The sequence below is a fragment of the Macrotis lagotis genome, chromosome 2 (genome assembly GCF_037893015.1).
Source record: "Macrotis lagotis isolate mMagLag1 chromosome 2, bilby.v1.9.chrom.fasta, whole genome shotgun sequence".
NCBI classification, from domain to species: domain Eukaryota; kingdom Metazoa; phylum Chordata; class Mammalia; order Peramelemorphia; family Peramelidae; genus Macrotis; species Macrotis lagotis.
In genome coordinates this window covers 157,324,497-157,340,737 of record NC_133659.1, presented here as the reverse complement: position 1 = coordinate 157,340,737, position 16,241 = coordinate 157,324,497, and the positions used below count along the sequence as shown (strand labels likewise).

General features: G+C 35.0%; 2 protein-coding genes across 4 annotated transcripts in view; both read right to left on the bottom strand.

The window, feature by feature from the left end:
- The window catches only part of LOC141513345 (SLAM family member 5-like), a 49,193-nt gene extending 41,442 nt beyond the window's left edge, over positions 1-7,751 (bottom strand). For 2 of the 3 annotated variants that reach the window (XM_074223072.1, XM_074223070.1), the window contains exon 1: positions 7,636-7,751. In XM_074223072.1, the coding sequence (XP_074079173.1) occupies positions 7,636-7,681 (46 nt within the window). In that variant the 5' untranslated portion in view covers positions 7,682-7,751. The remainder of the gene's footprint in view (positions 1-7,635) is intronic. The other variant, XM_074223071.1, reaches the window with a different exon arrangement.
- A 3,365-nt stretch (positions 7,752-11,116) lies between these two features.
- LOC141511220 (peptidyl-prolyl cis-trans isomerase A-like) lies at positions 11,117-11,686 on the bottom strand. Its single transcript, XM_074220464.1, has one exon. It carries the CDS (start codon positions 11,672-11,674, stop codon positions 11,177-11,179), a length of 498 nt encoding a protein of 165 aa, XP_074076565.1. The 5' UTR covers positions 11,675-11,686; the 3' UTR covers positions 11,117-11,176.
- Positions 11,687-16,241: the final 4,555 nt, after the last annotated feature.

Genomic DNA, 16,241 nt, shown 5'->3' with positions numbered 1-16,241 from the left:
TTATCCAGAGAGCAACTAGGTAAAGCAGTAGAGTAGTGAGTCTGAAGTCAGAAAAACTCATCTTCCTGAATTCAAATCTGGCTGTGTGACCCTTGAGCAAGTCACTTAACCCTGTTTGCCTAAATTTCCTCATCTGCAAAATAAACTGGAGAAAGAATGGCAAAGTATTCCTATATCTTTGCCAAGAAAACCCCAAATAGGATCACTAAGAGTCAGACACAATTGCAAACAACTGAACAGCAAATTTATCTAACCATTCTATAATTGTTGCAGATTTTTGTGACTTTTAGGTTTTAGGATTTGGGTTTTTTTTTGCTATACTATAAACAATTTTAGCCTCTTTTCATCAACCCCTTTGATTAAAAAATGGAATTCAGGTCAAATGGTATGATTATTCTGGTAACTCTTAAAGTGATCCATCCGAATGGTTTGCAAAAAGATTGTGGTATTTTGCAAACCCACCAGCAGAATATGAATGTTCTTATTCGTCCTAAACACACTAACATTGAGTTTTATTAGTTTTAACTGTCTGCCATTTTGATTAGTATAATCTTAAATTTGCTTTAGCTTACATTTCTCTGATATCTTTTGGGGTTGAACATATGTTTTCAAGTGAAAATTTATGTTTCCTTTCTGTAAAATTGCTATACATATTTTTTATCTATTAAGGGTTTGGTTTTGCTGTTGAATATTATTGTCATTTCCTTTATATTTAATGTATGTAGTTTTCATGTATTTTTTATAAATACTTCCCCTACATTGCTATCTCTGCCTCCCATCTCTCTCTATCTCTGTCTCTGTCTCCCTTTATATATATATACACATACACACACACATATATATATTTTTGCCTGACATTATAGGGTCTCTTTTGGTTTTCTCTTTTCCTCACCTGTAGGTTGCATTCCATGGAAGATGGCCACCTCAGGTTCAAAGTACTCTGTGGGTACCATACTTCTACAACTATGGCTCATTAATCAGCATCAACATGTTTGCTTTTTTTAAATTAGGAGACACAATTAATTCAATCCAAAGAAATTTCCTGGAATAATGTGTTAAGAAAATTAACAATGAAACCTATCATAGACCTGGGACATATTTTCCTACAATTATACTTAGCATTATTGGAGAAGTAGAGATTATGAACAGAAAGGTACATGTTTAGTAAAGCGCTCTCTCTCTCTCTCTCTCTCTCTCTCTCTCTCTCTCTATATATATATATATATATATATATAAAGAAGGGTAGTTACAAGGACATGAACTCTTTGTTCTGCTCTGACTTGCTTTACTTCCTAGAGTTTTTTCAGATACCACTTTACTGGTTATTGGGCAAGGATTGTTATTTCTGCTGGCTTTAGCCATTTAATCTTGTGAAACCCTTAGTGACTATGCTCCAAAATAGTATACTGCTCAGGAATCATATGAACTATCTTCTTCCTTCTCTAAAAAGCAAGATGCATCAAGCAGTATTGTCTTTCTAGAAGATTCATTGTCTAGAATAGTTGAACTCAGAAACCTGAACTCAGACTTACTTCAAGCCACCCTCAAAACTAGTGCTGGCCTTCAGAAATCCACATTCTTGTCTAAAAATTTAAATACTGGAATTATGCTATTTAATTAGTTCAGAATCCTCCTCTTTTAAACTGAGATTAGGGGTTCAGGAAACAGTAGTTTGGATTCCTCACCTTGGGTTTTGTACATGAACATGTTCTAGGTGGTCATGTGCTTTTTGCTGCAAGGTACAACTGCTGATGGAAGACAGAGGAAAGACAGAGCCACTCTCTCCCCCATTCCACAAGCTGCTTTCTGCTAGCAGGAAAGGGATAAAGAATGACTCTGCAAGAACTGAAAGCTTCTTACAGAGCTGATTTTATCCTTAGAGTTGACTGGCTCCAGACAAGTCTAGTTTCCTTATTAAAAGACACAATAGTCATTGCTGATACTTAGCCAGCTGTCTTCATTCAGTCGTTAAAGCTTTATAAGGTTTGGTGGGTTATTTGCACTTCATTGCCTGATTATTTAAGTAATGATTGCATTCTCAATTATCAGATTATTTAAGAAAAGTCCTAAATACCTTAACATTGAAATTTAAATTTTTTTTATGTAATCAAGGAAATTTATCTTGTCTCCAGTAATTTCTCCTATTTGTTCAATAGATAAAATTTTTATCTCCCTTTCATACTTGAGAAAGAAGTTTTCTTTCATCTTTTACTTCTTTTAGTTTGTCTCCAATTCAGATGGAATTTAAAGTGGTAGATTGTGAAATGCCAGTCATTCAACATTTATTATATTCTTATTAGGTGCTAAGTACTGAGAATACAAGTACAAGTAAGGTAAAGGTTTTTTTTTTTTAATATTGCTAGCCAGGTTTTTTCCAATTATTAAATAAAACATTTTCATCCAGTTATTTTCTATAGGTTTATTAACCATTATGTGGTATTGAAAGTGGCAAATACAGACAACTCTTTACAGGAGTTTAACTACGGAAGTAAGGAGAGATAGTTCTTAAATTTCAACAAGATTTGTTTGTAGGTAGCAAGGAAAGAACCAGCATAGTGAGAGATTAAACATTAAAAGGGCTAATTGCTATGAGGGCAATCTGCTGGAGAAGATAGGAGGGGTGGGATCATGGGCAATTATAGGGGTTGATCTTGACAAGGAGAAAGTCAACTTTTTTCTTTAATCAAGAACTGGAATAAAGAATGGCTGGGGCAAGGTGGGGGGGGGGGGAGATATCAAATGGCTTACAGATAAAGAGAAGGGGAGAAGAGAGCCCAAAGAGAAGGAGTCATTACCGATTCTTAGCCAGTTTCAGTAAACTGAAAAGTGAAGTCCTTGACTTAAAAGTGAAAAAAGGGCAGAAGATTTGAGGAGATGAGGTTTGGAACATGCTCAAAGGGCAGTGGGAATATGGGAGTGATTCTCAACTTTTTGGTTTCAGGTCACTTTTATACTCTTAAAAATTATTGGAGATCCTTCCCCTTCCCTAAAAGCATTTATTTATGTAGGTTATGTCCATTGATATTTATCATATCAGATATTATTATGTATCACTAAATATTAATATAACATTAGTTTTGACTTTGCAGGCCTACTGAAAAAAGTTTTGGGGATATTCAGGTATTCCCTAATCACATTTTGAGGACTGCTGAAACAGAGGAACAACTAGGAAGGAGTCAGGGTCCAGTTAAGGTTAGATAACAAATCTGTAGTGAATGTAATCAATTTTGTTAGGTGAATGAATTACTATATATACATTAACAATATAATAATTGTTATTTATTTATTTCATGTTGACTACACACAAGTAATGTATTCAGTGCTGGCATTTTGGGGGGGGACGGGGGAGTACACATTTCTGATTTCATTAGAAGGGAAACTCCTAGCATAGAAATTTCTTCCACTGATGTAGATTAGCAATTCACATGAATTTATAGTCTAAACAGTTTCCTGGGGCACTGAGATATTAGGTGACTTGCCCATGCTCACATAGCTGGCATGTGTGAGAAGAGGCATTTGAATCCAGATTTCCTGGCTCCAGTGACAGTACTGCCATTGGCATTCAAAGATAATATGGAGCATAGTCCTTGATCTTGAAGAACTTATGTTCTAGACACCGAAAGCACTATAAGTATGTATGTATATGTATATATATATATATATATATATATATATATATATGTTTGTGTATATATCATCATTAACACTATTTTAAAATGGCATTATTTGTTCTTTGAAGTTTTGAAAATATAAATTTGTGAAACCATATTAGTTTTAGATTAAATTAAATTGCCCACCTTATATAAAATAAATGCCCTGAGTTCCTTCTAATCTCTGACTGCTGTCTTAAGATGTCAAATATCATGTAGCAAACACCTTATCCTTGACCTTTGTTTTCACACAAACCTGTTTCCCACAAACTTAAGCTACCCTCTCAAATTTCCACTGTACCCAGTCCCTTATTTCCACTCCCCAGAGTTTTCATCATGATCGAAATCTTGTCTGAGACCACCAGATAACAGTCTGTTTTCAAATGCCTTATAACTAATAGCACATATATGGCAAATGTGTATTTTGCCTGAGTGAGCATGCTAACCTAATGAAAAAAAAAGTCTTGGTTATTGCTCTGTCCCTAACAAGCTGTGTGAACCAGGAAATGTCTTAATTTATAATAATCCTTGTTCTGCTCACTTTTATATTTCTGAAAAATTACTAGGGCAATTTGTATGAAAACCATGAAGCATCAGACACTATAATAAGATATGATTATAATAATATATTATTAAAGAGCATCCTTAGTCAGATCTGGTGGCCTCTCCACCTTAGAATTACCTTTGAAGGTGACAGCTTTATGAAATATTCCCTTAGGTTCTCTCTAAGAAATCAAGTGTAAAGGCTAGAGATGGAAGATAAAATAAAGATCATGGAAACTAAGAGAGAGAGAGGGGGAAAAAGGGAGGAGAAAAAGGGAAGAAAGGAGGGGGAACATAGACAAAAATACATACACATACAGAAAGGAGAGACAGAGAGAGAAAGGAGGGAGGGAGGGAGAGAAAAACAGAGAGAGATAAAGAGGTAAAAGATAGCAACAAAGTTATTGGAAAGTGTTGGGCCACTGCCAGAAACAGGGATGTTAAGAGGAACAGATGGGGGGGGTGGCAATAGGTGACAGGTTAATTTTTAAACATTTTGTTTGAACATTTTATATTTGACTCTCAGGCAGGACATCCAAATAGAAAAAAATATCTAGTTGTTCTTTGGAGATGCAGAATTATAATAAATGCTTGTTGAATTGAAGACTTGAAGAGAAGTTGCAAGGAAGATAGAACCTTGGAAGTCATCTTTGTAAGGATAATAACTAAAGCCATTTAGATGAGATCAGCAAGGTTTACTATGTAGAGAAAGAGGAGAAAAGTTCCATGATGGAATATTGGGGAAATCAAAAATGAAGTTGTAAGTTGAGAACGAAGAACCTTTAGAAAAAAACAGATAAACAATCATACTTGCTATAATTTTTGTTTGTGGGGAGGTTTAAGGGATGGGTTAGAAAGGATAAAGGGGGGGATGCATGAAAACTAATTGGAAAACTGTCATTAATCTAAGTGAGAAGAGATGAGAGATTGAACTAAGAGGTGGCAATGTGAGTGAAGAGAAGGGGACAGAAAGAAAAAATATTACTTTGATCCATCTGTGATCTCATCCCTCCAATGATTTATATTTTGGGGGTTTGTTTTTTCCTTTTTTTTTTTTGGTTTTTGCAAGGCAATGGGGTTAAATGACTTTCCCAAGGTCAAACAGCTAGGTGATTATCCAGTACCTGAGGTAGTATTTGAACTCAGGTCCTCCTGATGCCAGGACCGGTGCTCTATCCATTGTGCCACCTAGCTGCCCCCTCCAATGATATATATTGCAACTCTTTCTTGCCTTCTCATCCTGGATAACTTTGGTCAATTACTTTTCACAAATCTCTTATAGATGATTGATACTATATACTAGGGGCTTTCCTCCAGATTTCTTGACATTTTTATAGAGGGGGACAAAAGCTGTTCATTGGTTATACCTCAACTTTAGTTCCATGACCAATACATCATTTATTCTAACCCTATTTTTTATTCCAGTATTGCGATAGATTTGAAAGGACTTCAGAATTCTTTAGTTGTGGGTGTGAGGGAAAGGGAAGACTTAAAAAGTGTCCTTGGTTGTGAGACTAAGTAACTGAGAATATAGTTAAGAAAATAACAGAAATAGAGAAGTTAAGAAAAGGGTAATTTGTATTTTTTTCCCCAATTGGGGTTGGGAGAAAGGAAGAGGTCAAATTCATCTGAGTTAAATACAATCAACTTGGATATTCAACAGACAACAAGAAATATGGAACTGGAGCTTTGGGGAGAGTTTGGTGGCAATAGACACAGGATTGAAAGCCAGATGCAGGAGTGAAGATATTTTAAAGGAAGAGAGAGGAGAGCCTGAGACAAAGCCAAATGGACACACCCTAGTTTAAGGAGTTAGAGAATGAGAAACTAAAGAGCTATCCATACCTCAAATTAACCCTTTATTACAAGTTTAGTGAGTTTTCCATAGAAGAGTTTTGTTAATAATGATGATAATACATTATTGATTTTGTAATAAGAATAATAATTGGGAATATTATTTAAATCCCCAGGTAGATTAATGACCTCCAGGCACATTGGTTTCACATTTTAAGGAAATCCTGTTGTTCCTGACCTAATTCCTGACCTTCCAATATATTGCTAGATTTCTAATGGAGATCAAAATTTTAAACCATTCTCAGTCACCTTAAATATGAACAATCCATAGTATGAGTCTTTCATAGTCACTATTGGCCTCTCTCTGTTGACCAGCAGGGATAATTTCCTTCTTTCTAGATGGTTTTAAGCAACTGGGGTCAGGACTTACCCTGTACGTTTTTTTTATACAACACCTAAAGCAGTGCCATGTGCTCAATAATGCTTAGTGATGATAATAATGATATTGAGCACAACAGCTACTTATAGAGAAGGACTTCGGACTGGTTTTAAGCCCCAATGTTGCTGTATACTATCCTTATGATCTAGGGAATATCTCTTCATCTCTCTAAACCTCTACTTTTATTATGTACATAAAACAAAAATAAATGGTGAGGGTTTTTTGTTATTATTGTCTACATTTCAGTTCTCCATTATTCACTTTAATGTAGATTAGTAGTTGTGTCTAACAATAAGGATAACCCCAAATTCATTACTCCTACTCTAGGAATTTAAAGTTAGAAGGGGCCTTAGAAATAATGGAGTACAATTCTCATTTTACAGATGAAGAAACTGAGGTGCAGATGACTTTCCAAAGGACTCATCATAATTGGAAGAGCAATATTTGAATCTAGGTTCTTGGGCTGCAAGTACTCTTTCCACTATATCATTGTTTCATCCTACTGGTTTAAAGATGCATGTCAACTTTTTAATGTAATTTAAGGTAGAGAGGAAACATAGTGTAGTGAAAACCAAACCAAACAATCAAATTTTCAGTTTAATTCAAGACAGCAAACATATACTATACACCTACAATGTGAATATATGTAGAGCCTCTGATGCTTTTTGTCTGGGTTCTGGTTCTGCCATTTACTAACTTTGTGATTTATAAGGACATTATTTAACCCCTGTGAGCCTCAGCTATTTTTTTGAAAACTGTAGAAAAGATGTTTTACCTCCTTCATAGGACTATTGTAAGGATCAAATAAGAATGCCTAAAAACTATTTCTTGGAATTTTAGATCCATACAAGATTACAACTGGAAGGACTCCTAAACTCATCCCTTTCATTTTATCACTGAGAAATCTGAGGCCAAGTGAATTCTCAATACAAAGATATTTCAAGACCATCCTCTTCAAAATAGAAGAAGGCATTAGGTTAGCCAGCTGTGATGTTTGCATTCTCTTCTCATGGCCAGCTCAATTCCTTAGGATTTCAGTACAGACAGAAGTTATAGCGATTAGCATTATTGTTTAAAAATACAAACTGAAATCAACTTCCTGCTCGACCAAACCACCCAGTAGGTTTCAAAAATGTAGGTTTCAAAAAATGTTCCTGCCCAAGCAGATAGCTGGCAGGTGGACAGTAGAGAGGAATTAGCGGAACTTACCTATGAACAGAAAGAGGACCAAGAACCAGAGGTCAGGTTGGGCCATATTCTTTCAGCTCTTAATCCTTGTGAGGCAAGGGTGCCAGTGACAAGTGAGTTGCAGTTTTTCTGTTTCCCTTCCTTTTTTTTTTTTATTGCCATGACGTTTAACTGCATTCAAGCTTCACCAATAGCAGCACTGCTCTAGAACTATAACAATAATAAGAGAGCTGCTCGGGCCATATATACTTTAGAGGAGAAAGGGGAATTAAAGCTTTTCGAATAAAGATGGATGAGGGAATAAGCTTGGACTGATGGAGTGAATTTTTTGAGGTTATAGTAATTGCCCAGGAATTTGAATCAACATTCTTTAATTCCAGATTCTGTCCATGTTCTAGTCTCCAGACCATTGATTATTTCTTTTCCATATTATCTCTAATAAGTGGTCATCAAATCTCTACATGAATAGTATCTATCAAGTACCTATCAAATAAACTACCTGTTTATTTTTTCCAGTTATAGTGGTCATCTTCTTTTGTTAATTGATATGATTGCTGCCTGCCTGCAACATCCACCCACTAATATTAGTTCTGTTCCTTGGAGCAGTAGAGACAAAGTTCATTTTTTTCTGAATGAAATATCTTTGATTTAGAACTGGAAAGACTTCAGAGTTAGCTTCATTATTTTGTAGATGAGGAACTGAGGCTCACAGGAATGAAGTGCCTTACCAAAGGTTACATAGAATTGTTCATTTTATTTAGTAATATTAATTGTGCAAGATGTTCTTCTGATTCTATATGCTTTGTTTTGATAACTTTGCATTTTTCTAAACCTCTTTATGTTCTCATTCAATATTGCTAATGATGTCTTATATCATACAATTTAATTAATGAGAAATATAAATAGGTATATAAAGTCTATGAAGTATAATTTATCAAATAAGTAAAAAATTACATGGAGTAATGCCAAGAAAAGCTTAACCAATCCAAACTGCCATAATAGGAAGACCAAAATATTCTAAAAAACTCCTTGATCAATACTCAATCAACCAATAAACATTTATTAAGTATCTACTATGTGCTAAAATCTGGATAGGCACTAAACCTTTGACCTATGTCAACTTGTAAGAAAAGGCAACCAAATGTAAAAATAGTTCACATTATGAACTTGCCTGAAAATCATTAAAAAATTAATGAAAGATTATGAGTAGCAATACCCCATAAATCAGAGAGAAGCAATGGAATAAAATCACTTTATTTTAACTGATATTTGATTTTATCTCTCTAATTAAATACTATGTAATTTTTTCTTTTAATGTTTTTCTTTTTTCTCTTTTTATTGATTTTTATTTTATTTATCCAATTATATGTTATTAAAGTTTTTCAGCATTCATATTTACAAGTTACACAATTTTCTTCCACTCTCCCTTCCCAACCTTCTATCAGTGGTGAACAGTCTAGTGAACATTGTACATATATATTTCTATTTTTTTTTTGTATAAAGAATTAAGACTAAGGGAAAAAAGAAAACAATGGAATAGGAAGTAAAAATATAAGAGAAATTTTAAAAAAGTGAATATAGTGATCATTTAGATTCTGTAATTTGGGTTTTTTTGGTTTTGTTTTGTTTGTTTATCTTTATCTAGATGTGGATGGTATTGTTCATAATGAGTCTTCCAAGGCTGTCCTAGCTCTCTGAAAGCTGAGAAGAGCTATATCAATTCACAATGTTGTTCTTAATGTGTACAATATTCTCTTGGTTCTGCTCCTTTCACTCAGCATCAGTTCCTATAATTTTTTCATGCCTCTCTAGAGTCCAGCCTTTCATGATTTTTTATAGAACAATAGTACTCCATAACATTCATATGCCATAATTTTTTCAGCCATCCCCCAGTTGATGGGCATTATGGTAGTTTTTCAACATTTATCCATTTGCATATTTATAAATTCCATGTTTTTCTTCCACCCTCCCTTCCTTCCCCCCCCTCCCATTGGTGGTGAACAGTCTGGTAAAAGTTGTTCATGTACATTTGTGTTTAAGACATTTATATATTAATCATTTTCTGTAAGAGAAATTAGAACTAAGGGAAAAGAAAGAAGACCATGAAATAGGAAGGAAAAAGATATGAGAAGTTTTAAAAAAAAGTGATTATAGTATAAATCCAGATTCTATGGGTTTCCCCCCCCCCTGTATATGAATGACATTATTTATAACAGGTCTCTAGTGTTGTCCTTGACCTCTGAACTGCTGAGAGGAACTGCATCCATCATAATTTATCAACTCACAATGTTGTTGCTAATGTATACAATGTTCTTTTGGTTCTGCTCCCTTTGTTCAGAATCAGTTCATATAATTCTTTCCATTGCTTTTCTTAAGTTCGACCATTCCTGATTTCTTATAGGACAAATAGTACTCTATAACATTCATAAACCAAAACTTCTTTAGCCATTCCTCAATTGATAGGCATACTCTCAATTTCCAATTCTTGGCCACTACAAAAAGAACTGCTATAAGTATTTTTGAACATGTGGGACTTTCCCCATTTTTTTATTTCTTTTGCGTATAGGCCTAGTATTACTATTGCTGGATCTAAGCGTATGACAAGTTTTATTGCTCTTTGAGCATAGTCCCAGAGAGCAAAGTAATTTAAGCCAAGTAATTCTGAGCACACAATGATTGTTCTTTTTCTTAAGGAATAATAATCATGATACTCCTCTTCTTACTTGACTTCTTTTGTTTTGAAAACATTTCATCTTCCAAAATTCCTTTATGTTCTCATTTGCCAGCATGAATTATGTGTTATATCAAAGATTTCATTAAAATGAATATTGAAAAACCTAAGGAAAATGAAAGTATAAGATTTATGAAGATTTTTACAGTAAACTTTTTTTTACCATTAAGGAGACTAGAGCTGCCATATTTGTATTCAACATCAAAGTCCAGATATAGAAGCAGAAATGGCACTAAAAAGAACAGAGTTCAAAAAACAGTTGAACTAAATCAAATATACATAGTGAATATCCGTACTAGAGGTGATAAAATTGTGACAGTATTGACGGGTTGATTCATAAGGGATCTGCAAAAAGGGGAAAATATCAGTTCAGAAAAAAATTTAGACTGAATTCTGAGAATTAATCTGAGAATAACAATGACTGAATGAAATGCTTTTGTTCCTATGTATAATAAATTTTTATGAGAACTATATAAACTCATTGAATTGATCCATAATGAAAGTATTAAGAGGCAGGAAGACTTTTCCAGTCAATTTGCCACAGTGGATCACATCTTTACCATCACACAGTTGACTGAAACACAAAGAGAATACAAAATCCCACTGTGCTTATTGGTTTTTTTTGTAGTTTAGCTTTTATTTCATAATCATAAACTTAACTCTGTTGTTTCTAGCTAGACTTGTGGAAGGAAAAAGGAAATGAAATCCCAAGAGAACTGCAGCAAGTGAGAGCACAAGGATTACAGGGTATAAGAGCAGACTGAACTGGGGTGCTCTCTCCAGCTACAGAGGAATGGTTTGGTGGTTAAGACAGAAAACAAAACAAAAAACTTATGAGAGTTGTCCACAGTCAGCAATGGTGATCTTCTTGTTGGTCTTGTCATCCCGAGAATCAAAAGGCTCCATGGCTTCCACAATGTTCATGCCTTCTTTCACTTGGCCAAAGACAACATGCTTGCCATCCAACCAATCAGTCTTAACAGTATAGATGAAAAACTGGGAGCCATTTGTGTTGGGTGCAGCATTTGCCACGGACAGCATGCCAAGACCAGTATGCTTCAGGATGAAGTTCTCATCAGCAAATTTCTCCCCATAGATGGACTTGCCACCAGTGCCATTATGGCGTGTGAAGTCACCACCTTGGCACATGAACCCAGGAATGATTCTGTGGAAGCAGGATCCCTTGTAACCAAATCCCTTCTCTCCAGTGCTCAGAGCACGGAAATTTTCTGCTGTCTTTGGAACCTTGTCTGCAAAGAGCTCGAAAGTAATCCGGCCCAGGGGTTCGTTATCTACGGCGATGTCGAAGTACACGCTGGGGTTGGCCATGGCCACAGATGCCAGGGGCGGCGGAGGCTGAGGCGGCGGCGGGGATCGGCCTCCGGCGGGCAGAACCAGGACGAGGACTCCCGGGAGCCGCGTCTGAAAAGCCGCTTATTGTTTACTGATTAAAAAAGTTTGTTTCAGAAGAGCAAAGTTTTACCTTAAAGAGACTTTTCCCAGATCGTATCTCCCATACATTCATAAAAATCCACTCAAGATTTTTTAAACAAATGAACAACAGAAGAAATTCTATTCAAAATTCTCCCGATTGGGGCAGCTAAGTGGTGCAGTGGATAGAGCACTAGCCCTGGAGTCACGAGGACTTGAGTTCAAATGCGACCTTAAATACTTAGTAATTACCTAGCTGTGTGACCTTGGGCAAGTCACTTAACCCCATTGACTTACCAAAAAAACTTTAAAAAATTCTCCTGATCATAAATATCAAATCAGCATAATATTGGAAGGTATATATTTGCAATAATTGTTTGTTACTGTGATAGAGGGGATTCATCATGGAATGAAAGTTCCTTAAATGCCTAAAGTATTTTCAAATTGGTCTTTGCTGAACATGCTAAGACAATTTATTTTCTGTGTGCTTATGATTCAATTTTTCTAAAATTGTCACAAAGAACCAAGGAAAGGATACTAGATTTTGTAAAATGCTAGCTATTTATTGTGTTTTTTATCCTTGTCAAGTTCTATTTATCTCTTCCTATAGGGATGTGATCGGTCTTTTCTGATCTCTTGAGATGATTCCATATATACAGATAAAGGATAAAAGGCCAACAAATGTCATAGTTTTGTATATGATCATCTCATGACTCAAGGCTCCCATTTTTCTATTGTCAACTTTCTTCCAATTCAATTTTGACATCAACAAGATTATGAAGTTGCAAACCTGTTGAGTAATACTAAGTTTTCTAGAAGTCTAAGATCTTATGACTAAATTCAGTAGTTCAGTTTTGAAATTAGAACACAATTAAATATTTGCAGACCAGAGAATTAATTAAAAAGAATTTTATTTACAACAAAAAGTATTCTTTTTGTTAAAACCAGACATTCCCTCCTCAGTTTCTGCATTTACCAAGGCAACAGCACTGAATCAAAAAGATGTACCAAAGGATAATTTGAACTCTGTCATCTTCATTTTAATCCTGGAGTTGGGTCTTGAGACTTTTATATTTTTAATATTTATTTAAGGCAAGGGAGTTAAATGACTTGCCAAAGGTCATACAGCTAGGCAAATATTAAGTGACTGAGGCCACATTTGAACTCAGGTTCTCCTGACTCCAGGACTGGTACTCTATTCACTGCACCACCTAACTTCCTCTTTTATTATTTTAAAAACATTTTCAGGTCTCCTTTTTTCTCTCATTATCCTTTGGGGTAGGACAATAGGAACCATAGATACTCTCTATTGAAGTAATTTTGTAGAAATTTATTTATATGACTGAGTACATTCTAGTCTTATAACTCTGATCTCTTCTTGTTTGACACAAAAATGGAGAAGAGAAGACTTACAAGGGGAATTGGGATATTTATTTTAAAATATAAAGTGGGTGTTGTCAGTTAAGAAGTGTGTGTTCATAAAAGTTGTCTAAATGTGACTTACAGGGAGAAAGATTTTGCCTAGCATTTTAATTTAAGTCTAGAGGTGAAGAGACCATAAGGCTGGCCACTTAGTATTCTGAGAGGTTAAGAGAAAATTATATTTATCTAAATTTCTAGATATTTCTTGTCAGGTACATAATTTTTAGGTTGAAGAAAATGTCCTGGTCACTATCCATAAAAGAGGAAAGGGTAACCTCAAGCTTATACCCTTAGGCGTGACTCCTTTCAATTAAGTACTAGTTATTTATTTTTTTAAAAAATCACAAATTGTGAATAATAAGTAAATCCATTTATCTAAAAAGATACCACACAGCAATTTGAAGTCATACAGACTAGAAAATGTACAGAGGGAACTCTCCCATTGAGTCTAATAAATGTCAATCACATCAAGAAATACTCCAGTCTCACCAGAAGTGACATTCTTTTAAGTCTTTAGGGAGGCAAACTGAAAAATCAGGGGTATATTCTGAAATCTTTTATCTCTTTTCATGGATTTATCCTTGAACAGAGTTTGGAATCACATCTATCTATATTGAAAGAGAAATAAAGAGTCTTTTTCCCTAAGGTTTCACACCAACTCTGTCTTTTTTGGCATGTGATGTTAAGGTATCATTCTTTCCACCAATCCTGAATCACTTCTAAGCACCAGTGAATGAAATATTCCAGACTTAAAACATGGAATATATGAAGAATCATAAGAGTGTGATTAGATTTATTTTGCTTAATGGTTAAAGGATATACAGAGACAATTTACAGATGAGGAAATCAAAGCAATCCATGGTCATATGAAAAATTGTTTTAAAGCATCTCTGAGGGACCTACCACTTCACACCTCTCTGACTGGCCAATATGACCAGAAAGGACAATTATCAATGTTGGAAGGGATGTGGGAAATCTGAGACACTAATGCATTGTTGGTGAACTCATCCAACCTTTCTGGAGAGCAATTTGGAATTACGCCCAAAGGGCAATAAAAATGTGCATACTCTTTGATCCAGAAATACCATTACTGTGTCTGTATCCTGAAGAAATCATGAAAAAGGGTAAAAACATCACTTGTACAAAAATATTCATAGCAGCTCTGTGTGTGGTGACAAAAAATTGGAAACTGAGTGAATGTACATCAGTTGGGGAATAGCTGAACAAATTGTGGTATATGTTTGTTATGGAACACTATTGTTTTATTAGAAACCAGGAGGGATGGGAATTCAGAGAAGCCTGGAAGGATTTGCATGAACAGTTGCTAAGCAAGATGAGCAGAACCAGAAGAATATTATATACCCTAATAGCTACATGGGGTGATGATCAACCTTATTGGACTTGCTCATTTCATCAGTGCAACAATCAGGGACACTTTTAGGGTATCTTCAATGGAGAATGTCATCTATATCCAAAGAAGGAATTGTGGAGTTTAAACAAAGACCAAAGACTTATCTTTAATTTAAATTATTTTATAAAAAGGGTATCTTATGTAATTTTGCTATCCCTTTTATTTTTTTTTTCTTCTTAAGGGTGTGATTTCTCTCTTAACACATCAATTTTGATCAATGTATAGCATGGAAGCAATGTGAACACTATCAGACTGCCTTCTGTTGGGGGTGGTGGGAGGGAAGCAAGATTGGGGGAAAATTGTAAAATTCAAAAAACAATAAAAAAAGATTTATTTTGCTTGGCTGTGAATGAATGATTGAAAGTCATAGTGACAAATTTTTCATTTAAGGCAAGGCAATGTTTCCTGACAATTAGTTCATCCAAAAGTAGTAGAGGCTTCTTTAGGACATAGGATGTCACCAGAAGACACCTTGATGACTACTTCTTGGGGTTTATGTCATGGGAATTCTTGTTTATATATAGATTGAATTGCATAATATTGGCGAAGTTATTTCAAATTCTGCTCTAGCTGACATTCTATGACAACTACATAGTGAGATCTAGTCATGTACAAAGAATCAGAGAAACTTAGAGAATTTTCTGGATTTTAGGTCCTTATTTACTACAACAAGAATTGGGATGTTAGTTTATTAATTTTCAGCCCAGCTCTCTTTCTAAGATATCACTGAACTACTCTATGCTCAGTCTTATATCTTCCTGATCCAAGTACTCCAGAAGAAAAAACATTTTGCTCATCATGAAGAGGCAATTTCATACAAATTCATATAAACATAGAATGTTAGGGGGCAACTTGGTGGTGTAATGGATAAAGCACTGGCCCTGGAGCCAGGAGCACCTGAGTCCAATCCAGTCTCAGACACTTAATAATTTCCTAGCAGTCTTGGGGAAATCACTTAACTCCATTGCCTTGCCAAAAAAAAAGCCCCCCAACCCCATAGAATATTAGAACCTGGCAATGACTTCAGAAACGATCTACTCCAATGTCTTCCTACATTACAGATCAGGAAGCTTTGGTCCCCAAAGGGACAATCATTTGCCCAAAGTCAGATGGCTTGCTAATGGCAGGCCTATGGATTTCTAGTCTTTATCCAGAAGAAGTTAGGTACTACAGTGAATGGGATGCTGAGTCAGGAATACTTGAGTTCAAATCTGACTTTAGAGATCTCCTAGATGGTGACTCTGGACAATTCACTTAACCACTGTCTGCCTCAATTTCCTCAGCTGTAAAATAGAAACAATAATTAAATCCACTTCTAGAGTTACTATGAAGACCACATGAAATTTGCAAAGGGCTTATTACATATATATATATATATATAATATACATATATATATATATATATATATATATATATATATATATATATATATATATATATACTGCTTCATAAGTGTTTCCTCTATCCATTGCTTTCACTCCTCATCTTCCAGTTCAACTCAGTCTAGCCCTATAACTCTTAAGTTGAGGATTAAAGATCCATAGAAGACATTTTGGTCTATTTTGCTTGGGTCAAGTGCTATTGCTAAGGGACCTTATACTTCCTGAAGATTATCTTTTTCCCATAGCAAA

Bases quoted from the DNA above. Each gene is read 5' to 3' on its own strand.
- LOC141511220 (XM_074220464.1), bottom strand. From the start codon at position 11,674: ATGGCCAACCCCAGCGTGTACTTCGACATCGCCGTAGATAACGAACCC.